Consider the following 24,571-nt stretch of genomic DNA (forward strand, 5'->3'; position numbering starts at 1 on the left):
GGTGACTGAAGCCATGAAATTAAAAGACACTTGCTCCTTGGAAGAAAAGCTTTGACCAACCTAGACAGCATATCTAAAAGCAGAGACATTACTTTGCCAACAAAGGTCCATCTAGTCAAAGCTATGGTTTTTCCAGTAGTCATGTATTGATGTGAGAGTTGGACCATAAAAAAGCTGAGTGCTGAAGTGTTGATGCTTTTGAACTGTGGTGTTGGGGAAGTCTCTTGAGAGTCCCTTGGACTGCAAGGAGATTCAGCCAGTCAATCCTAAAGAAATTCATCCCTGAATATTCATTGGAAGGACTAATACTTTGGCCACTTGATGTGAAGAACCAACTCATTTGAAAAGACCCTGATGCTGGGAAAGATCGAAGGCAGGAGAAGGGAATGGCAGAGGATGAAATGGTTGGGTGGCATCAACTGGATGGACACGAGTTTGAGTAAGCTCTGGGGGTTGTTGATGGACAGGGAAGCCTGGAGTCCTGCAGTCTGTGGGGTCACAAAAAGCCAGGCATGACTGAGCAACCAAACTGACTGAGCATCTCCCTAACGTGTCTCTTTGACTCCAGTATCTCCCCATTCCTCACCCTTCCGATTTCCACATTATATTTTGAATGCTGTTTCTGCAGAAATCCCTCAAGCACAAGCAAAAACATGAACACTTCCCACTAAGGGTTGATAATTAAAATATACATATTTAAATGGAAAGAAAACACAAGATAACATTTTAAACAAGACCTAAGACACTGGGATTTATACCGCTGGTACTTAACTACCTTCTTAAGCAATACTTTAACACCTGATTGATCATCTTTTCTCAGTCACTATCTGGTATAAGACCGTTAAAGAATAAATGTCTTTTTCAAAGTAGTTCACAGCACAGAACATAATGCCCAGATAACAAGTAATGAACATCTGATTTTTCAGATGGAAAAATAAATTAAAACCCACAACAAATATATCCCTGCATTGCTAGTTCCTGGGGTATACAAATAATGATAGAGAAGAGACTAGAGAGAGCTAACTTAATAATAAAGGTAGCCTGAGATGAGACCCTAATGTCAGACCAAGGAATTTGTCACAGGAATTCATTTAAATGTTTTTAAAGCTGGAAATCAATATGATCATAGGAAACATTAGAAAGATATTAGAAATTAGAAATGGAATTCAGGCAGATTATTTAAAAAGCAACAGTGGCACCCCCTAAATGTGAATGGATGTCAAAAAAAGTTTGACATCTGAGGTATTAGCAATAAGTCTTGGAGACTGATTTGATTCTTATTAAAGGGAGGTGGTATTAGTGATTTCAACGTCTCTTTACTGAACAACATAGGAATATAAAGAATTGTTTATTAGGAGAAAAGTTGGCTTACGAACCTTTGGATTTGAGAAATCTTCGGAACACACAGGAAACATGAATCTAGATCAGGAGTTGGCAAACGACAGACCAAATCCTACCAGTTGTCACTTTTTGTACATAAAGTTTTGCTGGAACAGAGCTACTTCTTCAAGTATTACTTATGATTGCTTTTGCGTTACAAGTAGTTGAGACAGAGGTTCTTTGCCTACAAAGTCTCAAATAATTACTACATAGTCCTTAATAATAATAATAATAATAATAATAATAAAAAGTTTGCTAACGAAGTATCAGAATTTTGCTGTGTCTATAACGGGAGCTACAGAATCTTGAGTGGGCGGGGGGGAGGTGCGAGAGGCTACTGAGAAGTTGGAGCTGTTTCCCGTTGTAGAATATTCTGTCAGTACTAGGAGCGGGTCTCATGAGCAGGACAAATCATCATGGTGGGGGGTTGAGAATTTTGATACTCGATTACAAGCGCTTCATGCTCTTGGTTATGAGTCTTTTCTGACCACTCCTGTTTCTCCGTGACTTCAAAGACTTTCAAAAGTACCGGAGTTTCCCTTACGTCCTGGAGGAGGGGAGAAATCTTCCTCACACAACTCTCCCACCCCTGCCATTTCTGGAAGTTGGAACAGTCCAAAGGTAAACGCGGCGAAGGGTCTATAGGAGCCTGTCTTTCTTCAGAGCCCTCAGGAAGGGAGGGAGTTAGAGATCAAAATCATTTATTTTGCTGTGGTAAGTGGTTTTGTTTGGGCTGCACTCCCACTGACAGGAGGTGAGGCTTGGTGGGAGGTGTCCTAGGGCAGGGTATAGGGTCTTTAGGAGTTTGTGAGGTTGGCGGCAGGGTGGGGGGGAGGGGCAAGCAGAGACGAGGATGGGGGATGGGAGGGAGAGGACTGATTGATTCATCCCCGCAGAGCCAGCCAAGTGCCAAAGGCACTCAGTCATCATGGCCTTGAAACCTGAAGACCCAAGTAGTGGTTTCTGGCATGGTGAAGTGATGGCTTTCATCAATGAGAGAATGTCCAGGCACGCGAAAGGCCTGGAGTTCTACATCGAGAATCTCTCTCTGTCCTGGGAGAATGTGGAGGACAAGCTCAGGGCCATCCTAGAGGACCGTCAGGTGCCCAGCCAGGCCAGAGAGGCCTGTGCTTGGGGCAGCCTGGCCCTGGGTGTGCGTTTTGCCTGCAGAGAGAGCCAGTTACACGGGCACATGGTACAGTGGCTGCACGACTTAGCTGGGCTGCACAAGTCGGTCGCACATGCCTTGGCCTCAGACCTGAAGTTGTTCGTGGCGCAGCACGAGGTAGAATGCAAGGAAACAGCCTTCCAGCTGCAACAAATGCAGGCCAACCTGGAGAAGATGCGGAAGGAAAGGGATCAGCTGAGGTGGAAGCTCTTCCAGGCAGTAAGATTACTTGGTCCCCGCCCTGCTTCCCGCCCCAGCCCCCAGTCCCAGCCCCTGCCTCGCCCGCCTCCTTTACAGGTCTCAACTCTCTTCACTTCTTCCAGGAGCTGGAGTCTCTGCAGGAACGAACTGCAGGTCTGGCCATGGCCACTGCCAGTGGGGCTGAGACAGAAGGAACCAGTGAAGAGGAAGAGGAGGAGGCAGGGGCCACTGCTACTCTTGCTGCCGCTTCTGAAGCCACAGGAGGAGGAAGACAGGAGGATGCAGAAGGGACAGGAGCTGTGGGGGCGGAGGAAGCTGAGCAGGTAGCAGAGGAGATGGTTCTAGATATTATGCAGCTTCTCGGAGTTGTAGACCAGAAAAATCACACTTCTGGTGGGCAAAGGAAGGGAGATCACAGGTCCATGGAAACAGCCAGGCGTTATCTATTTAAAACAACCAAGTCCATGTATACAGCCTCACCAGGGACCCTTCCTGTCCAGCTCCCTGCCTCATTCACATACTCATACTCATGCTCCTCATCTCCTTTTCCAGATGCACCCACACCGTCCACACCCACACTGTCCCCAAGCACATCATCCTCACCAGCAGCAGTGGTCACAGCAGGAGCTCCAGCTCAAGCGTCTCCCCATTGCAGGCCCTTTGATTTTAGCTTGTGGTCTAATGGGAGGGCCTGGGGAATAGACCCTCAAGAACCCACCAGAAATAGGAGTGACTCTGATCCCCATCAGCAGAGAAAACCTACAGCATTTCGAAGTCCAGGGGATTGGAACTGCCCTTGGTGTACAGCCGTGAATTTTTCAAGGCAGAAAACTTGCTTCCGCTGTGGGAGAGATATCTGGCTATAGAACCCTTGATTCAGAAATGTGAAACAGAATAGAAACTTACCTGATGGGAGATCAGTCTTCAGAGGGAGGGGAAGGGGGGTAAGAGGGCTTGGGAAGAGTAGAGAGAAAGGGTGGGTGGTTAAATGGGGGAAAGGAGTTGTGAGAGAGGAGGGGAAAGGGGTGGGAGAGAAGGTATGGGATAGTCACTGGGGAAGGTATAGATTGGGGGTTAAGGGGAGAGAGATATATAGAGAAAAAGACTTGTTTTGACGACGCCCTTTGTATTCCAGACCACTAGCATTCGGCACCCTAGAACTGCTGCAGCTTCTGTTTGTATTTCTTTTCCCAAAACTAGTATCTGGTGGACCTGGGCAGCCAGTATATAGCACCCCAACTGCCTGCATTACCTCTCCCTTCACTAAGCTGTACATGTTTGGAGCAGGAGTGGACATTTGACACATGTTGAGCTAAATAGTCTGAGAATCTGGATAGAGGCTGATTCCATAGTCCAGATAGTGTTGGGCACTGAAGCAGTGGGTCACTGGGAGTCAGGGTCAAGGTCAGAGCCATGAACACGGAGGCCACAGCTGAGGCCTGGTCGTGACTGGGGGAACAGAATCACGTGCTTTACAGAGACCAAGTGTCCTTTAGAGAATGAAACTATGAGGGCCTAGGGAGCAGGGAGGCACAGAGAAGTGGAGAAGAGTTAATCCTGTGACCCCAGAGATGGAGACTGACAGCCTGACCACTCTTCCACTTCCTGCTGTTGTGCTGAGTGAAAAGCCACTTCACAGCAGTCCTCTCTTCTTTAAGCTAACTTGAGCAGGTTCTTGTTCTGGGCAACCAGATTTTTGTCAAGCCAGAAATTTATGCCAGAAGAGAAGTTGCAAACTGTAAACCATCAAAGAAAATGTTGGAACTGGTTGGTTAGGTGCATCAGAGAGTTATGGGTAGTGGGGATCCCAAGTCTCCAGGAATGAACGGAACAAGAAGCTCATTCATATTCTGAGCAAGTTATTTGAGAAACAAAGCAGTCCTGGGGTTGATCCCGGGTTTACAACAGGGCAGAGATTCACCAATCCTAAAGGAATCCCTCAGGGCTTCATACAGAGGATGCCAGCACCAGCTGCAGACAAGGACTGTCCTCGTTGTTGTTCAGCCTCATGACAGGAGAATCCTCGCCAGTCCCCACTTCCAACTCAGGACAGGCAGATCTGAACCGGGACCTTGTGCCACTGCCAAGGTGAGTCAACAACTGATAGTGCCTGGAGGGTTTGCTGGTCTAGACCACTGACCAAAGGACCAAAAAATCCTGAGATTTTTTTTTCTCTCCCCCATCACGAGATTGCAGTGGGAGGGGAGTCTGGCTACAAAGGTCCTAGTAAATTCAGAAATGCATAATAGAACCCACTCTGATGGGAAATCAATTTCCAGAGTGAGGGTGTAAAAGGGGGAGGGGGAGGATGGTATGCATTTGCCTCTCTGATAACGGTAAGCTGTGTTGAGGTGAAGTAAATGTATGATTTAGCCCACAGGTGGAATGATGTTGAGGAGTTATACCTGGACCAGACTGAGGCACAACTGGAAGAGCCCTGAACATTCACTGGGGACTGTGAACCTAAAGACTGAAACTTTTTATGACCCTAAACTAACCCTGGGACATTTCTACAGCAGCTGGATGTGACTCTTGGTTGTCTCCTTTGGGTGCAGGTATGCATAATTGTTACCAGGATCTGTGGCCAGATCCCTAGCTAGTTATTAAAAGGCTTTCACTTGACAGAAACCTTCTTGGGCTTGTTTATATCCTCATAGGGTAGAATTTGGGGCTTCCCAGGTGTCTTAGTGGTAAAGAACCTGCCTGCCAATGCAGATGATGAAGGAGAAGTAGGTTCAATCCCTGGGTCGGGAAGATCCCCTAGGGGAGATGGCAACCCATTTCAGTATTGTGGCCTGGAGAATCCCATGGACAGAGGAACCTGGTGGGCTACAGTCCATAGGGTCACAAAAAGTCGGACACAACTGAGCATGTGTGTGGAGGGTAGAATTTCACAGTTTCAGCACTCCTGACAGTGCAACTGGCTGTCATCTTCTGATGATGTAGATATCTCATCTCCAGGGGGTGCCCTGTGAATTACAGGATGTTTGGCAGAATCCCTGGCCTCTACCCACTAGATGCCAGTAGCACATCCCACACCCCCAGAAGAGATTGTAACAATCAAGGATGTTTCCACATGTTCACAGGAGAACAAATTCACCCATGGTTGGGAACCATGGCGGCAATGAAATACTTAGGAGTAGTTGAAACGGGGAAAAGAGTTGCAAAGGCAGTGTGTTTAGCAGTGCCAAGGGCTCCAGGGAGTGGGGTACTGTGACACGAAAAGTGTTCAATGGGTTTGGCCACGTCTGATCTTTGAGCCAGTCTGGGTGGGGGTGGGGGTAGAAGCCCAATCGCAAGGACTGAGGAGTGAGTGGAAGTGAGGAAGTGCTCAGTGAGAGGGGCTCTTCTTCAAGGACATTTAACTATGAAGGGAAGGAGTGACGTGTGTGGAATACAAGACTGCGAGAGTTCTTTGAATACCAGAGAAACTTGGGCCATGGGGAAGGAGATAGCTGCAGAAAGCTTGATCATGGAAGAAATATGTAAGAGAATGAAGTAGATCTGCATACTATATTGGAGACATGTTCAGTGCACTATTTAAGAAAAAAAAAAAATGATGGTACCTTAAGTGAAACAAAATTACTCCCCAAATTATTCTGTGTGCATATGTATCAGACATACACACGTGTGTGTGTGTGTAGGATTTATGTAAGCATAGAAATGCTCTGGAAAAACTTTTTTTATCCAGAAAAATAGAGTAGGGTAGAGACAGTATGATAGAGGGCTTTTATTTCTTTATATACCTCTGTGTTAGGAAAGTAAGATAAATGTTCACAGATATAAGAAAAAATAAAGTTAATTTACTGGCTTGGGTAGGCTTGGAAAGTCCACCTCTTCCTTTGAGACAGGAGGAGAGAGCAGACACTGATCTCTGTCACAAAGGGGTGGGAAATCAAGAGGGTTCTTGCCTATGTACACCTTAGACTAGAGACCTGAGAGTGAGTAAGGAGAAGAGGTCAGGATGGGAGTGTGGGCTTCTGAACAATGGCATATTTAGGGATCACTTCCACAAGTAGAATGGGGAAGGAGAAAGAAAAGATGACATCCTGTTTCCCAGTGGGCCAAACTGGGCCCAAATGAAAGAAAATCAAAAGGCATTGCAATAGGAACCTAGGAGGGGATACTGGAAAGGAAAGTGAGTGTTCCAGAGGGGTACCAGACACTTAACTTTGGTAATACACATTGTTTTCATAACTTACTTTTTTCAGTAAATGATTTGGTTTGTTGGGATTTGGGTTTTATGTTTGATAGGATTAAGAGAAATATACTGACTTTCAAGATTTTGTGTTTCACACTCAATATAAAGGTTCTTCTCTCTGTACATACAGAGGAAAGGATTTAATAAACTGAAGTTAATTCCACATCTATCACTAAATATCCTCAACACATCCAACAGAGGTGATATGACTTGGCCTTTGAGCCCTTGGGCTAGCAATTCTTAGATGAGCAGCTCAAGAGTAAGAGCTATAAAAATGATGCTGCTTCAAGAAAGACCCCAGGTGGCACAGTAGTAAAGAATCCACCTGCCAATGCAGGAGAAATCAGAAACATAGGGTTCAATCCCTGAGTTGGGAAGATCCCCTGGAGGAGGGCATGGAAGTTCACTCCAGTATTCTTACTGGGAAATCACATGGACAGAGGGACCTGGTGAGCTGCAGTCCATAGGTTCACAAGTTGGATGTGACAGAGCACGTACACACAAGAAAGACCCAGTCTCAGTGAACAAGTGAAAGAAATAGAAATTTCATAGGTGCCAAGTGTTTGGCCAAAGTCAGTGATTTTTATGTCTAGAAATACAGTAGTGATCATCTCTGGGCTTGAGAAAATGGCAAGCAAAGTAGCGAAAGGGAAGGAAAGTAGCAAAAGTAGAGAAGTCAAACTTGACTACACCTGTCTCTAAAATGATGCAAAGTAAAAAATAAGTCATTTTATTTAGAAACAACAGTGTTTTTCAATCTTTGTTTTATGTCAAGTGGGATCAAGCTCAAAAGTTTACCAGATTGTGTATACAATGATGCTATCTAATGGGAAATTTCCCTACATGCCTTAAAGTTTAGAAATTTCTGTGACCTTGTACCATGCTATAGAACATTGTCATTCAAAGCATCATTCTCTGTACTGTCATCTCATAATAAGTGCCTCCCTGCTGTCTATTTCTGTTTCTATTGGCAAGACTTAACATATTAGAAAAAGAAAAGGTTTCATGCAACCGAAATAAAAGTTCCCAGACCCTAGTGATCTGAGGGTTACAGCCAGTAAATCAGCGACCCATCTGTATGGAAAGTGTCCTCTATGTTTGTAGAATTTGTGTGTATGTGTGTGTGGGGAGAGTTGTAGTTCAGGGTAAGTTTTAGACTCAGAAAAGGAAGAGATAAGATACAGAGAGAGGGAGGGAGGGAAAAAGGGATAGAGAAAGAGAGAGGGAAGGGCATTTATAGAGGTAGATAGACATAGAGAGAGATAGATCTCGCCTGAGAGTGAAAGTGTTGTGTTCTCAGATGCTAAGTCAAGTCCGACTCTTTGTGACCCCGTGGACCATAGCTTTCAAGGCTCCTCTCTCCATGGTATCTTCCAGTCAAGAAAACTGGAGTGGGTTGCCATTCCCTTCTCCAGGGGATCTTCCCAACCCAGTTGAACCCTCGTCTACTGCACTGGTAGGCGGATTCTTTACCACTGTGCCACCAGGAAAGCCTGAGAGTAAAAGAGGTGAATGTAAATATGAAATCTGGCCAAAATACTCTCCTTTACAGGGAGTCAGAGGAAGGCTTTGGGAGGGTCATGGTAATGGGGCTGAAAAATGAAAATATGCATATACCACCTCTGAACCTAAATAAGGGTATATTGCCTTATTATTGGCGAAGACTATGATCTAGTCTGGAAATTAATACGTGCAGCTTTGTGTTAATCTGGGTCTCATTTTATTGAGATAAAGACCCTGTAGTGGAACTATGCACCACCATCCTCCTTGGCTTTTCTCCACTTCATAGCCATGGGTAGAGACTGTACTCATTGAAAATTAACCAGCTACCTTGCCAAGGTGGATCATTCTTCAGGGTGGTGAGAGAGTGGGGATGGTGTCATATGAATTCATTCCAGTTGCTGAGAAAACTACCTGGAGTGCATGTTTTTACTGATAATACTGAGGTCAACAGCATCTCCTTTGTTAATAAGGGTTGAATCAGAGAAGGGAATTTATTCCTCTTAAATACACATTTTCTCATTGTATAAATCTTAATTATGTTGAATTGGTTCATGGTGCTTTTCAGATCTACTTTTCTGTATATTTTCCTTCTACTTTTCTGTATATTCATTCTACTAACTCTTGAGACTTTGATATTAAACCTCCAACCAAAAATCTTAATTTACCTATATAAAAATAATTGTAACATGCACTCGTTCAGTTCAGTTCAGTCACTCAGTCAAGTCCACACTCTCTGCGACCCCATGGACTGCAGCACCCCAGACTTCCCTGTCTATCACCAACTCCCAGAGCTTAGTGAAACTCATGTCCATCGAGTCTGTGATGCCATCCAACCATCTCATCTTCTGTTGTCCCCTTCTCCTCCCACCTTCAATCTTTACTAGCATCAGGGTCTTTTACATTGAGTCAGTTCTTCAATATATACTGATTTTATATATGTATGTATACATATGTAAATTTTATATATGTATGTAACTTATGTAATATATGCATATATATGTAACTTTATATTTACATATAAATATATGTAACTTTGTTCTGTATTTTCCAAGTCTTCTATAAATATGTTATTGTACTTTCATAATTTAAAAAATAAAAACAAAAAAAAAGAGGAAAGAAAAAAAATAAATATACATTTTCTCCGTGGAAACATCACCTGCTAAAAACATGCAGTGTTATCTGACTGCATGGTAAGATACTCATTAGTTCTGTCCTTTATCTTATTTTCTAAGAACTGGTCAATGTCTTAAAGTCTCACATTCCAAAAATATACCTGAAACCTCCATAAACTAAGTGTTATTGTGTTCACATATAGAACAAAAGCCTTGATAAATGCTGGTTCCAGTCACATTGACATCCCTGTTTTTCTCTGCACATAGGTCATGTTTTACTGCCTCCTTGCTTTTAAACATTGCTTAACCTGCCTGGTAATTCCTATACTATTGCCACCTGATTAAGATCCTCAAGCACCATCTCAAACATCATAATTCTATAAGTCAAAAGTTGTTTTTTCTTACTTTCTACTACTATTTTATTTCTTACAGTACTTTTTGCTTCCTCTCATGTGTGATAGAATAAAAGACATGAAGTTAGCAGGTCTCTACTTCTCTCTGCCCTCAAAAACCAATCCTCTTTTTGGCTGAAAAGGTCTCTCCAAAGCCAGAAACTTCTACAGAGATTCTGTGTTCCAGATCATTTTCAGGGCTTTTTCTGTGAAAAATAGGTGTAATGGGCAGAAAGAGCTGAAAGAAATTGCAAAGAACAATCCGAGTTTAATTAGGTTATATTACAAAGGGGAACAAGGGCTTCTTGCAAAGAAAAAAAAAAAACGCCAAGAGATAGAAGATGAAAGAGGACAAAAGAGGAAAATGCATTCTAAGGTGTTTTTTAGTTGGGAATGAGAATGAGGAATGATGAGAGAGGTTTCTCGGCAGCTGCCTTATATGGGAAAAGATGATTTCAAATACTGTGGAGGTGGGACTTTCCCATTTTTTGTGGTACCATGGACTATAGCCTGCCAGGCTCCTCTGTCCATGGAATTCTCCAGGCAAGAATAGTGGAGTGGGCAGCCATTCCCTTCTCCAGGGGATCTTCCTGACCCAGGGATTGAACCCAGGTCTCCTACATTACAGGCAGATTCTTTTACCGTCTGACCCACCAGGGAAGCCCAACTGTCCTCCCATATAAAATAAAAGTTAAGCTTAAAAAATAGATTGAAGGCAGACATGTAGGAAAGCAGAGAAACTACTTAGGAGTTTATTGTAACAAGAGAGATAAGAGATGAGAGATAAGAGATCTTGGCATGAACCTGCAGTGGAATGGAAGGCACAGATTATGTAATCCCCAAAGGTCAAGGAGGTTAAGACCCTGTGGAATAATACATTGACCAATGGGAGATAGGAGCTGAGAGAGAAACTGTTCTCCTATTCTCCTCCTGGATCAAGTATGTAAAAATACCCTTCCTTCTTTACTGCCTCACTTTACTTTTACCTTGGTCCTGTTTCCCTGGGATTACAATCCCTGGGTCATAAAGATCCCCTGGAGCAGGAAATGGCAACCCACTCCACTATTCTTGCCTAGGAAATGCCATGGACAGAGGAGCCTGGCAGGCTATAGTCCCCGGGGTCACAAGGAATTGGACACGACCGAGTGACTGAGAACACAGCACACACTCTAATACATATTCACTTTTTGCCCCAGGATTCACTTTCTAGGAACCCAAAGATAAGATAGGAGGAAGATCAGGAATTCAGTTTTGGATGTATTGGTTTTGATGTAGGTAGAGATGCTGAAAGTCTGTTGGATAAAAAATTCTGCAGAGAGATATGGGCTGGAAGGTTCCATGTTGAAGTTACCAGTGTGCAGATGGTATATAGAACTATGAGACTGCATAAACAAATCATGGAGGGAAACGGTGTTAATAAAGATTAAAAAACTAAGGACCAGGCCCTAAGAGTCCTCTGACATTAAGAGATCAGGAGAAATATGAGGAGTCAGCAAAGGAATTTCAGAAAAGATAACTGATGAAATAAAGAGAAAACAGGAGAGTGTGACTCTTTGAAATGCAGGTAAAGAACATATATCAAAAAGAAGGGATAGTCAACTGTGCTAAATGTTCTGGTCTTATAAAAAGAGGAATGAAAATTGACTTGACCATTGAATTTAGCATTGTTGTAGTCATTGGAAACTGCAGTTTTGGTGGAGTGGTTAAGGTAAAATTCTGATGGAAGGGAACTCTCCTGGTGGCTCAGACCATAGAGAATCCATCTGCTGATGCAGGAGATGCAAGAGACCCAGGTTTGATCCCTGGGTTGGGAAGATCCCCTGGAGAAGGGAATGGCTACCAACTCCATTATTCTTCTCTGGAGAATTCCAGGGACAGAGGAGCCTGGTGGGCTACAGTCCATGGGGTCGCAAGGAGTTGGACACAACTGAGCAACTTTCACTCCCTCACTCACTGATGGATGTAGTTTAACAGAGAATTAGTGGAAAAGAACTTAAGATGGTGAGTGCAGACAACGGTTTCTTTGAAGTAGTTTTGCTGCAAATGGAAACAAAGAAATGGAGGCAGTAGTTGTCAGGGGAAGTAGAATTAAGAAGCATAGACCTTGACCTGTGTGTATGCTGATGGAAATGATTCAGTAGAAATAGAAAATTCCATGATAAGGGAGATGGGAGAATGGCTTCAGTGATATCCTCAGGTAGCCAAACAATGGTCAGAATCGAATGTATTAGTGAAGTGACTGGTCTTACATGGGAGCTTTGCCAGTCCATCAATGACAACAAACCTGAAGTACAGATACCAGTAGGTGGGTAGATGTAGTCAAAGTTCTCTCCTAACTGCCTCAATCTTTTCTCAGTAAAATGGGAAACAAGCGGAGGAGATGTTGGAGGCTTGAGAAGAGCCAATGTGAAATAGTCATCTAGGAAGACAGGAGACTGAATGGTCCAGTAATACATAATAAGACTATTTGACAGCATTAGGAATCCATTTGAGGTTCATGATGAAGAATTTAAAGTGAGATCAGTAAACATTATATGGTTTCCTTCAGTCAGGCTCAGCTAGAAGGATACAAATACAAGCATAGATGGAGAGTTGGATTTATACAGTGTTGTGGTTTTCACAAGTGAGTAAGATAAAGGGGGAAAGGGTCTAGGGAAAAAAGAGGGTATATATGAGATTGATTAAATTGACTGATCATGGAATTTAAACTGTTAGTTTGAGAAGAGAGTGGTGGATATTGAAAGAATTGTGGGACCAGTGAGTTGCAGCTCTAGGTAGAGTTAATACATTATTGGAACTGTGGTACAGAAAGAGTGAGCCCAAGGTGGTGGCCAGAGAATACATGTAAATGAGATAATCCAGGAGATTACTACTGCCTCCACCACTCCAAAATGTTGCAGATCACCTACCTGCCACAACCATTACATTACCTAGTTGGACACTGGAAAGACTTTGAATTTGCAACTCCTGCAATAAGTTGAAACACTGATATCAACAAAATAATCATAAAACAGAAGATCATTGAACTTATGTAATGATAAAAGGAATGGAACTAAATGAATACCAGTGTTAGGTAGCTCATCAGTGATTACTTGAAATTAATTTTTGTTTTCTAATGATCAAATATAACCCATTAATTCTTACCAAGCAGGTGATCCTGCTGGCTAAACTATAAATATCTGTTTTCCCTCAGCAAATAAGCTGGAGTTGAAAATGACATAGGTATTATAAAATAATTTCTAATTATTACAAAGCTAAAGTTTAACAATATGGTTATATTCTAAACATTATAGCATGTCTAATTTACTATTAATGCAATAAAAATAAACGATAATTGATACTTCTTTGTCATTTAAGTTATGCACAGTTTTTTAAAATAAGCAGATCATCAAATTGTGGAGGTTAAAAATAATATTTTCAGGTTATATATGTGTTCTTTTATGCATATTTGCTACAAAAATAACTGTATCAGGGACTCCCATTTATAGACCAAAATAGGAGGAAAAAAATAACTAACTGCATAACACTCTAGCCTACACAGGACAGAAGAGGCCATTGCTGCAGTCTTAAGACCCTGTTGCACAGTCTGGATCTTTTCTGAAGTTAATTAATTCTCTAAGATTCAGGATCTCATTTTTCCTACAAGAAACTATCTGCTATCCTAGAAATTACTACCTGGGCAACCAACTTGTTGACACTTAACTTTTCAAAGATCAATAGTTAAGCTAGAATTGAATTATGAGAAATGTTCGGTCCTTGAAAATCTCTTGGTTACCATGGTGGGGAGTAGGTTAGGTGGGTGGATGGTGGTAAAAGCTACTTCTTAGTGTCTTAGGTAGACTAGGACAATTACTTTTGTTTCTAAAAGCATAAATTTCCTTGCAGTATGGCATAAAGCAAGTCCCATAGTACATGCTCAATGAATATTTGTTGACTGAAATATATGAGTTAAATGACTGGAGAATGTTACTAAATATTTCGTATCTGCATTTTTTAACCACACTGAAATCAGTAGAATAACTTTTAATGAGGTTGATAAAGCATAGGAAAATAATACATAATTACCTTAAATAGTATCAGATTCAAGATTTTAGGTGATATAGATATTGCCAAATGCAGAGCCTTTTTCACTATAAATGTCACCCTCTTGGCAATGGCATAACATCACTACATAGACTGAATTTGGAGTTTATGATCCAAATTGACTGGAGTCAGTGATCACTACTAGATCTGAAAAATATGTTTATTATTTATACCCAAATTCTAGCTATTTCACTTATGCCATTTTAGAAGAGATAAAGTACAAACAAGCAGATTACAACAACAACAACAACAACAAAACAATGAGGAGGTTATGTCAAAGAGACAGATGCACCAACTGAAAGAACTTCCAAAGGTCAAAGGTGGATGAATTTGACCCAGAAAATACAGTAACACTGAATTATTATCCAGTGTATAATATAAATTTACATGAGTCCATAATGATATAATAAATGATTGAATAAATAAATGGGAGAAAAAAACCAAATATTCCATGCAGAAGAAATCTAAATAATTTTATATAGATATGGGCTTCCCTGGTAGCTCAGATGGTAAAGAATCTGCCTGAAATGCAGGAGACCTGGGTTCAATCCATGGACCAGGAAGATCCCCTGGAGAAGGAAACGGCTACTCACTCCAGTATTCTTACTTGGAAAATTCTATGGACAGAGGAGCCTGGTAGGCTACAGATCACAGGGTTGCAAAGAGTCAGACATGACTTAGTGACTAACACTTTCACTTATGTACATAGTTTGCTTTTAATGAAATGGAGCATAACTACCATTTCTTATGTATGGACTATTGAAAAACTGCTTCCTTCCAAAGAGGACAGTTTGAAAAAGGAGGGGAAAAATAACAACTTCAGAGTAGAGAAAGACAAACACTACCTTGAGCCAGATGGTCAAGGTCAATATCAACAGTGATAAAACATGCTGATACTCCCTACCCTTGACATGATGTGATGAGAATGCATTTTACCTCTGTGTTCTTCTTCCTCAAAACACATTACCCCAGTATAAGCATGAAAAATTATCAGGTTGAGACTTGAGAGACATTCTACAAAATGTTTGAATAGTACTATTTAAACTGTCAATGTCATTAGAAACAAGAATAGTGTGAGAAACCCCTAAAGCCAAAAGGAACTTAAGGAGACATGACAGTTAAATGTAAGGTGATCTCCCAGATGGAGTCCTGGAACAGAAAAGGGGCATTAAGCAAAATCTGAGCAAATCTGAATAAAATATGGACTTTAGTTAATGATGATTGGCTCATTGGTTATAACAAGTGTACCACAGTCCTGGAAAATGTTAATACTAGGAGAAATGGGTATAGGACATACAGAAACTTTCTGGAGTATCTTTGAAATAATTCTGTAAGTCTAAAACTGATCTAAAATTTTTAAAGAATATTTAAAAGCCAGTTAGGAGCTTTTATTGCAGCACTTTTTATAGGGAAAAAAATATATGCACATCAATAGCAAAATGATAGACTAAGTTGTGATATCATAGACTATTGAACAACACAGAACAGTGTATACTTAAAAGGATGAGTGCACTCTCTATCAGTTGACTTGGAAATATTTCCAATATATATTTTTAATACAGAAAGAAAATGCATGGAAATATGTAACTCTCTTTTTAGTTTGTAAAACAGGAGAAAATCCCCATGTAGATATGCTTGTGCAATTAAAAGAATCAGGAGAAGGTATTCAAGGATACGGGCTTCCCAGGTGGTGCTAGTGGTAAAGAACCCTCCTGCCAATGCAGGAGACGTAAGAGACATGGGTTCTATCCCTGGATTGGAAAGATCCTCAGGAGGAGGGCATGGCAACCCACTGCAGTATTCTTGCAGTGTCCTGGAGAATCCCATGGAGAGAGGAACCTGGCAGGTTATAGTCCATAGGGTCGCAAAGAGCCAGACACAAGGTGCATGCAAGGATACACACTAGACTGTTAGCATTTATCAGAGAGGGGAAAGGATAAGATGAGTACATGAGTGTTATATTTTTTTAAGGAAAATAGGAAGAGAGGAAAGAGAGCCAGACTGGGGAAATAAGCAGGGCAGGGGAAGTAAGCAGTAATTAATTCAATAATTCATTATAAATATAGCACCTGTATGTAGTTGGCTGATGCTCTGCAAATAAAATATTTAATTTGTGAAAACAGAGCAAATTGAATTCCAGGAGGAAAAATTATCTATTTTACATTGGCAGGATTTAATGAGGGAATGAAGAAGATATAAACAGGGAGAGAGTAGCAGCACCCTAAAGAAGAGAGTGAAGCCAAATTACACCCACTTCTCAGTTCTGCCAAGAACTGTCCAAGGAGGTGAAAATGCTGCTTATTACTAAGGTTGTGGTCAGAATGATTGCTACTTTTGCCACTATTCTGGGGCTTTTGCCCACCACAGAGATGAAACTTGTTTCCCCAATACTTCCTCCCAACACACATACAAAAGTTATTTTTTTTCCAAAAGTGATTCTTAAGGCATCAAGAAAGCTATCTATTTATATACCACCTGTTCTCCTGCCCTTTTGAACAATGAGACCACATCAGGAATTTCCAAGTGCTTTTGATGAAGAGGTGACATAGCTTTGGCATTAGACAAAGTGTAACAGGAAACAAAAATGGAAGGGTCTGCATTTCCCAGAAGGTAAAATCAAACAACAGAATGCAGATCCCTGGTGAGCAAGATCAGACTTATCAAATGGCAGTTTTGAAAATGGGTTTAAAGTCACCTCAGCTACCTACTTCAACACTTAATGCAGTCTTTATCTGAGATTTGAGATTTTAGACCCTGACAAGGGGAGGTGGAGAGGGCAGGAAGGATATATTGTGGAATTCCTGACCAAAAAACTGATTTCCTGTCACTATGAACTTCTTGCAAACAGGAACTGTATATGTGGCATCTTCCTAGTATACTATATAGGAAGACAGGAGGACCATATGTTTATAGGGTCCCACATTGAATACTTAGATACAGTAGACTCAAATTCACATTGCAAATTCTACAAAGAATTTCGGCAGAAGCTCACCTGTTAAAAGATCTCCCAGAAGCATTTGAAGCTATTTTCCATCAATAATAAAGCTGAAACCCTGACCTAAATGATAATTTAGGTAATTTTCATGGCCAGATATCAAGATCATTGAGCCAAGTAGCTCTATACAAAAACATTTGTTAATACAGATCTTCCTGTATTAACCATTAGGGTTATGACCTGATAAACCCACTGTTGCTGTTGTTTAGTCACTCAGTTGTGTCCTACTCTTTGCGACCCCATAGACTATAGCCTTCCAGGCTCCTCTGTTCATGGAATCTCCCATGCAAGAATGATGAAGTGGGTTGCCATTTCCTTCTCCAGGGGATCTTCCTTACCCAGGGATCGAACCTGCATCTCTGCGTCTCCTGCATTGACAGATAGGTTCTTTACCACTGAGCCACCTGGGAAACCCAAGTTGAAAATATCTGAAGTCAAAATACATTTAATACACCTAACCTACTGAACATCATAGTTTAGCCTAGTCTACCTTAAATGAACTCAGAACACTTTCATTTCACATTGGGCAAAATGATCTAATACAAAGCCTATTTTATAATAAAGTATTGAATGTTTCATGTAATGTATTGAAAGTGAAAAACAGAATAGTTATATGGGTACAGAGTGATTTTAAGTATACCATTTGTTTACCCCATGATCATATGGCTGACAGAGAGCTGCAACTTACTGCCTGTTACTACCCAGCATCATGAAATATTATCATGTCACATATTGCTAACATGGAAAAGATTCAAAATTTAAAGTGTGGTTTATGTTGAATATGTGTCACTTTTGCACCATCATAAAATTGAAAAATTATAAGTCCAACCATCCATCATAAGTCAGAGATGGTTTATATAAGACCCCGGGGAAGGGGTGGAGATGGGGAATAAATGAATTGCAAAATTGTATGAATTAAATGAGTACACACAGTAAATGGGACTCTTGCTTTATGAAAATGTGATAAAAACTTGCTATGTTGTTTTGATAAATAATTAAAATGAAATATACAGAAGCTCCACATGCCCTGCAGCCTGTCAAGAATATACCCACTGTATAACATAAGGCACCCTTACACACTCCAGTCCTAAACAAGATTACTACCTGTGACGTTGAACAGTATTTTCACATAGCACTCACCTTAAAACACAAGTGTAGAATCCACTGTCTTGTGCCTCAACTGAGTGAAACCATATTGAATCTTCCTCTTTGCTCATCCTGACCTCTGAAAAGATGATGGGCTCTTCCAAATCATCTTTGTTTTTGTACCACATCAGCCTGAGCCCAGTGCTTTGGGCCATGCTATAGTTGGTGCGAATGTAACTGTAGAAAAGGGCACATTTCACTCGGACTGGCTCTCCTGCCAAAGCCATGTATGTCTTGAGATCCACTGACCAGTCAATGCAGCCATCCACTGAAAGAAAACCAGATTGGGCATGAGATGCAATGAACATTGTTGCTAATGAGGAGAGCAATAATCAGTCATTGCCAACATACGCTGAGGACTCACTATGAGCTAGACACTGAGTCAGGTGCTTTACATAGATTATCTCATTCAATCTTCCCAGTGATCCTATGACAAGGGTCCCCAAAGCCCCATGCCATGGACCTGTACCCCTCTACCGGTCCACAACCTGTTAGGAACGGGGCTTCACAGCAGGAGGTGAGTGATGGGTGAGTAAGTGGTTTCATCTGTATTTACAGTCACTTCTTAGCACTCTCATCCCCTAGGTCTGTGGAAAAATTGCTTTCCATGAGACCTCTTCCTGGTGCCAAAAACATTGGGGACTACTGTCCTATGAGATATATCTTATCCTTGGACCTGAGCAAGCAGGATTCCTGTTCTATCCCCGTGCCTTTGGAGTATTTCCAGTCCTCCCCAGTAATCTGCTTGGAGTTGACTAGATCCTCCAAGGAGCTCCAGCACTCATACCTATGGGATATTCTTGGGGTCCCTACAACTAGGTACCAATTCCAGTAGGGTGGTTGGCCAAGTGTATCATTCAGTCCAGTTCAGTTCAGTTCAGCTGCTCAGTTTGTGTCTGACTCTTTGCGACCCCATGAATCGCAGCATACCAGCATCATTACTGCCAGCCAAACAGCATCCGGCTAACAGGATTTTGTGGGACTGGATGGCTGGAATGATCCTGGCATGCTGATTTTTGGTGACTCAAATTGCTTATATAGACAGGAGACCCACAAAACAGAGACTTCATTAGGACTCCTGTATAGTCTAGGAGGAGCCCTGAGATTGAGGTTTTTATTATTCTTATTTTATAGACAAGAAAATAAATGAGACTCAGGAAAGTTTAGTGACTTTGTCTATGGATACAGAGCTAATAAATTGTGGAAAACCAGTCTGTGATTTCAGAGACTGTTTTCTTAACCCCTATCCTGTACTGCCCCTGTCTATAATTGTGACCAGAACCATTGTTTTATTTATTTGCCTTTGAGAAAGTAGATGCCAGAGCTGGAAGCAGTGGGTACCTAAAGTGATTATTTGCCACTGTCTACATGCCAGTTTTCCATGGTATGACCTATTAATAGCAGATATTTAATCACAGCTCAGTTTCTTTTTATACCCTTAGGCCTCCCTTGCTGCTCAGCTGGTGTGTGCTCATGGGATTATATTAATGTCCTATATTAATGTCAAGTTTAATCAAATAATATTAGGTGGGTAAATCTACCATTAAAGAAAGACATATACAGTGAGTTTTCTCTTTTCCGGAAAGGTTGGAAATGAGACACTGTGGCTAATTTTATATGCTAGTCAATACAATTAGCATAGCTATTCTACTTCCAATGGCTGATTTTCAAAGAATTTCATCAAATTATGCTACATCCCTTTGTGTGACTTGATTACCCTTTATAAAATAATCCTTTCGTAAACTGTATAAACACTGTCATTTAAAAATTATGCTTCACTTATCATTTTGTGAACTCATCTGCTTCCTTTTTTTAGATGTTGAGAACTCTGTAGCCCAGTGTGTTTATATTTTACCCTCAGTTGACAGGAAAAGCTCAGAGCTACATGCAATGCTCAAGTGTAATAAACTATCCTACCTCAGGATTTTGCTTTCTCTGCAGAAGGGCCTCTTGACCTGAGGCTCAAGGACACCCAGAGGCAGATTGACTGAATAGATTTCAAGGTGGTGCTTATTTGCATAGCTATACTTTTCTGAGGTAAGGTTCCATAGCTTCCATAGCTCTTTATCAGATCTTCAAAGGGGTCTGTAGCTCAAGAAAGTTTTTGAATTCTTTGACTTCTGATCTCTTTGTGACTTCATTTTTCACTGCCTTGCTGCATATGAGCATTTATTATAAGTTGCCTCAAATCCTCTTGTAGTATGTCAAGTATTCACTAGAAATAAATCAATAATCAAATAACTCACCCTAAATTTATAATGAAGGACATTTGAACTTTGAAGACTCACAGGGCACCAGATTCATCACTATGAATTTTGATGTCCATTGTGCACTGTTGAAGTCAAAAAGGTACAACCGAATTGGACTAAGTACACACTGATCTCTAGCTATCTTTTGGGGGGCTTTTTTATTCACTTCCAGGTATCAGTTGTTTACCTGTCACTTGTCATTCTCATAACTGTCAAGAACGGGGGGGGGGGGGATCTACATTACTTAATCTTTGGGGTCATTGTAGATTACTGGTGATACATCACTGCATTTAATGCAATTTTGATATTTATTGCATTGTCATCTTTAAATGAATTTTATATTTTCCCTACTATGGATTATTTGTGATATTGCTCCCATACATTAACACAACTGAGAGGAAACGATATGCCTTTTTTTTAGAAAATGTATTTTTTTCTCATGCTATGCTAAATCATTTTAGTCATATCCAACTCTTTGTGACCCTATGGGCTGTTGCCCACCAGGTTCCTCCATCCATGGAATTCTTCAGACAATACTAGAGTGGATTACCATTATCTCATCCAAGGATCTTCCTGAACCAGATTGCACCTACCTTTCCTGTGTTTCCTACATTGCGGGCAGATTCTTTCCTACTGAGCCACTGGGGAGACCATAGCTTGATTTTAAAAGTTAGTTAATAGAAGAAACAAAGAAAATACAGGGGTTTCTTAAAAACTCCTTCACATTCCAGTTTTTTTTTTTTTTTTCCTAACCCTAAAGGTGCATAGCAAATGCTTATGAATTAACAAATGTGGCTTGGAAGAGTAGTTTTAAACCTCAATGATTACCTACTTGATAGAAAAAAAAATCTGGAATGTTTTTTCATTTGCACCCTAAATCCCTGTAGTTACTTCCTCTAAACAATCTGTTGCATAATATATACCTGTACAATGCTAACAGCCTGGTTTGTCCCATTACTGACAGGACATGGTTTGCATAAAAAATAATCAAAATATCTGCTCTTAGGACATGACAATCAGGCTCAAAGGGGGGTGAAGACATTTAAGTGCCATTACAATCAGCTTTGTCATACAGACTTTGAGAAGACACTGAGAATTCATTTCCTCTTAAGTGCTAGCTGGGTAAAATGGATTTGATTTAATAGTTTATGGTCCCTTTTTTCTGTTCCTTTGCTTTAGGTAGCAGAGAGGGAATCTTTAGTTATAAAGTTGTCAACAGACAGAGAACAGATATTCAATAATAAGGACAATTTCCAAAGGTTATCCTCTTATTCTTTTCCCTTAATACAATCATCCCTCAATATCTGCAGGGGACTGATTTCATGACCCCCAAGGATATCAACACCTCTGAATGCTCAAGTCTCTTATATAAAATGACATGGTAGTTTCTTATAATCTACATATATCTTCCAATATCCTTTAAATCATCTCTAGCTTGCTCATAATAGCTAATACAAAGTAAATGTGATACAGATGTAAATGCAGCATAATTGCCAGTGTGTAGAAAATTCAAGTTCTGCCTTTTAGAACTTTTTGGAATTTTTCAAAAATATTTTCCACCCATGGTTGGTTGAATCCCAGAAGGTAGAACCTGAGAATATGGGCAGGGGCCGACACAACTTTATTCACCACATAAGTTAGAATATAATGTATTTCAAAACACCTGAGGCAATTTTCCAAAAAAAAGTGGATTAGACAAACAACAAGATATTAGGGATACATGAAGGCTTATCTGACACCAAATATTTTTCCACACTGAGCTTTCATCAGCAGAAATCCATTCCCATAAGTAAAGACCTTATAACCTTATATCTAGAGAATACAGAAACACTATCAGATTCCAGCAAGGTGGTATGATTCATTTTTAATGGATTGTTATTCCTAGGAAAACCAACAGAGACAGGGGGCAAGGAGGGATAAAATACGATACAGTGCATTTCTCTTTAGATTTGGGACTGGTGAAACAACTAAGAAGGCCTACTGAAGTAAGAGGTCTGGAAGCTCAGGTGGCAAGGGAACATGATGGGATTGATACCTTGAGGGTGAGAGAGAAGGTTAAGAAAAAAACCTTTTTTGTGAAAGGGTCACAAAAAAGGGCAGGAACAGAAGAAAGATCACATAAAACTTAGTTTTCCAAGAGCCATTCCAGGGATCAAAGATGGTACTATCAGAAGTCACCAGTATAAGTCACATGTTCGTCATGAGAAGGAGATTGTAATACATGCCATGCAGTCAGAGCCCTTTGCATGTTGACACTCCATATGTATTTGGCAAACAGGAGAATGAATAGATCTGTGATGCAGCTGAGAAGGGAGCATGCTACAGCCAGGTTAGGGACATAGCAGAACTCAGGAGCCCACAGAGAAAGCCCACCTCCAAGTTTGACCTTATCGGCAAGGCCTCTCATTCACAGAGGGATCCAGTCCTATTCTGTTCACAACTCCAGTCATACCTATGTAGGTTTGCCCCCAAAAGCCTCTGAAGAATGGTGGTTTCTGGACAGACTGGCTTCTCCCAAAGATGGCTTGATAACTGTGTTCCACTAACTAGCCACAAGTGTAAATAGAGGCACTGTAGGTCCCTGGTAGATCAGACAGTAATGAATCTGCCTGTAATGCAGGAAACCTGGGTTCAATCCCTGAGTGGGGATGATTCCCCTGGAGAAGGGAATGACAATCCACTCCAGTATTCTTGCATGTAGAATCTCATGGACAGAGGAGCCTGGTGGGTTACAGACCATGACATTCAAAGAGATGGACATGACTGAGTGATTAACAGTTTCACTTTTCTTTTCAAAAAGGAAAAAAATCCCCCTCCAAAAAAAAAAAAAAAAAAAAAAACGGAGAGAGAGAGAGAAAAGCAGCAACATTCTGCAGTTGGATTGAAGCTTGCTACAGAGCAAATCCACCAAAAACACCAGGAAGGCCTGACTGTTTTCTGCTTCACAGACCCTCGGCATGGCTATAAATATTTCCATCATTCCACTGAAAAATACCTATTTCTAAACTAACCATTCCCTGTTCACTCTTGACTTGTAAGAATAGCAATTCAAGTATTTAAAGGAACAGTTGTATTTCTTTAGATTCTCATTTCAACTTACTTGATTTAGGTTTCTATAAAACTCCCAAAATTATCACTCTTAGTTTGGTCATGTTGGTAGAAATGTTTAAATATCTGAGTGATACAAAACACTTAAATGGAGCAAAGAAAGTCACTTCTTTAAAACCCAGTTCTTGATTTTCATTGCTTTCATTTCAGACTGAAAAACAAGCATGTGCTTAAGGAGTTTGACATGAAAATTCAAAAAAATGGAGCACATTTAACATATAAAGGGACATGTTAGTGCTCATGCAATTTATTTTGCCAACAGGAGATTCCTAGGGGTGAAAACTAATGCAGTATCCTGGAAAGTGCCCTGGGTGACCAAAGCAAACCTATTTAGCCTGCTTATAGATAAGCCTTGGTTTCCTTGCCAATACATCTGGAAAAACAAATCTTGTCACACCTACCTGCTGTGGAAACAAAGTCCTGAGAAAAACATTTAATCTCTCAAAGAGGGATTAAATCAACAACAACAACAGTTAAACCAGCAACAACAATTATATTATTTTAGAAAACAAGAATATTGCTTGCAATAAAATTACAGACTCTAATGGCTATGTACATTACAATTTTCATTGGGGAATATGATATATATCTATGTATAGAAATGCCAATTCTGGATATCTGCCCCAAACTGGAAATCTCTTTAGGTAAAATTAGCATACGAAAATAGGCAAGCTCCAGATATCTTGATAATGTTCATTACAACCTAAGTCCTTTGCCTGGGATGTACATCTGATATTAACTTATTATTATTATTATTATTAAAATTATTAATAAATTGTATTTTTAAGCCAGATGTTTTTTGATAACTGTCAGCTACATGCCATTCATTTTTATGGCCAACTCTCATTTGTGAATCAGCAGGGTAACTGTTGGGGGAAATTCTTCAAATTACCACTAGAGGGCGGGCTGTGCAAGTTTTTGTATAGTATAACTTTTCTACCAGTGTAATAACTTGTCTACTACTGATGGCAAGAATCCCTTAGAAGAAATGGAGTAGCCATCATAGTCAACAAAAGAGTCTGAAATGCAGAAC

The 24,571-nt window shown here is 40.6% G+C and overlaps 2 protein-coding genes across 2 annotated transcripts in view; one reads left to right on the plus strand and one right to left on the minus strand.

Annotated features, from left to right (window-relative positions):
* Positions 1-24,108, minus strand: part of IL1RAPL2 (interleukin 1 receptor accessory protein like 2) — a 607,533-nt gene extending 583,425 nt beyond the window's left edge. Inside the window, exons 1-3 of the mRNA XM_065916802.1 lie at positions 24,049-24,108; positions 23,940-23,958; positions 18,176-18,449 (exon numbers count right to left, since the gene is read on the minus strand). Of these exons, the coding sequence (XP_065772874.1) occupies positions 18,176-18,449; positions 23,940-23,958; positions 24,049-24,108 (353 nt within the window). The remainder of the gene's footprint in view (positions 1-18,175; positions 18,450-23,939; positions 23,959-24,048) is intronic.
* On the plus strand, positions 2,056-3,634 carry TEX13A (testis expressed 13A). The gene is made up of 3 exons (XM_065916507.1): positions 2,056-2,094; positions 2,277-2,767; positions 2,872-3,634. The coding sequence occupies exons 2-3, from the start codon at positions 2,309-2,311 to the stop codon at positions 3,613-3,615; spliced, it is 1,203 nt and encodes a 400-aa protein (XP_065772579.1). The 5' UTR covers positions 2,056-2,094; positions 2,277-2,308; the 3' UTR covers positions 3,616-3,634.
* Positions 24,109-24,571: the final 463 nt, after the last annotated feature.

The sequence above is a fragment of the Muntiacus reevesi genome, chromosome X (genome assembly GCF_963930625.1).
Source record: "Muntiacus reevesi chromosome X, mMunRee1.1, whole genome shotgun sequence".
Lineage (NCBI taxonomy): Eukaryota > Metazoa > Chordata > Mammalia > Artiodactyla > Cervidae > Muntiacus > Muntiacus reevesi.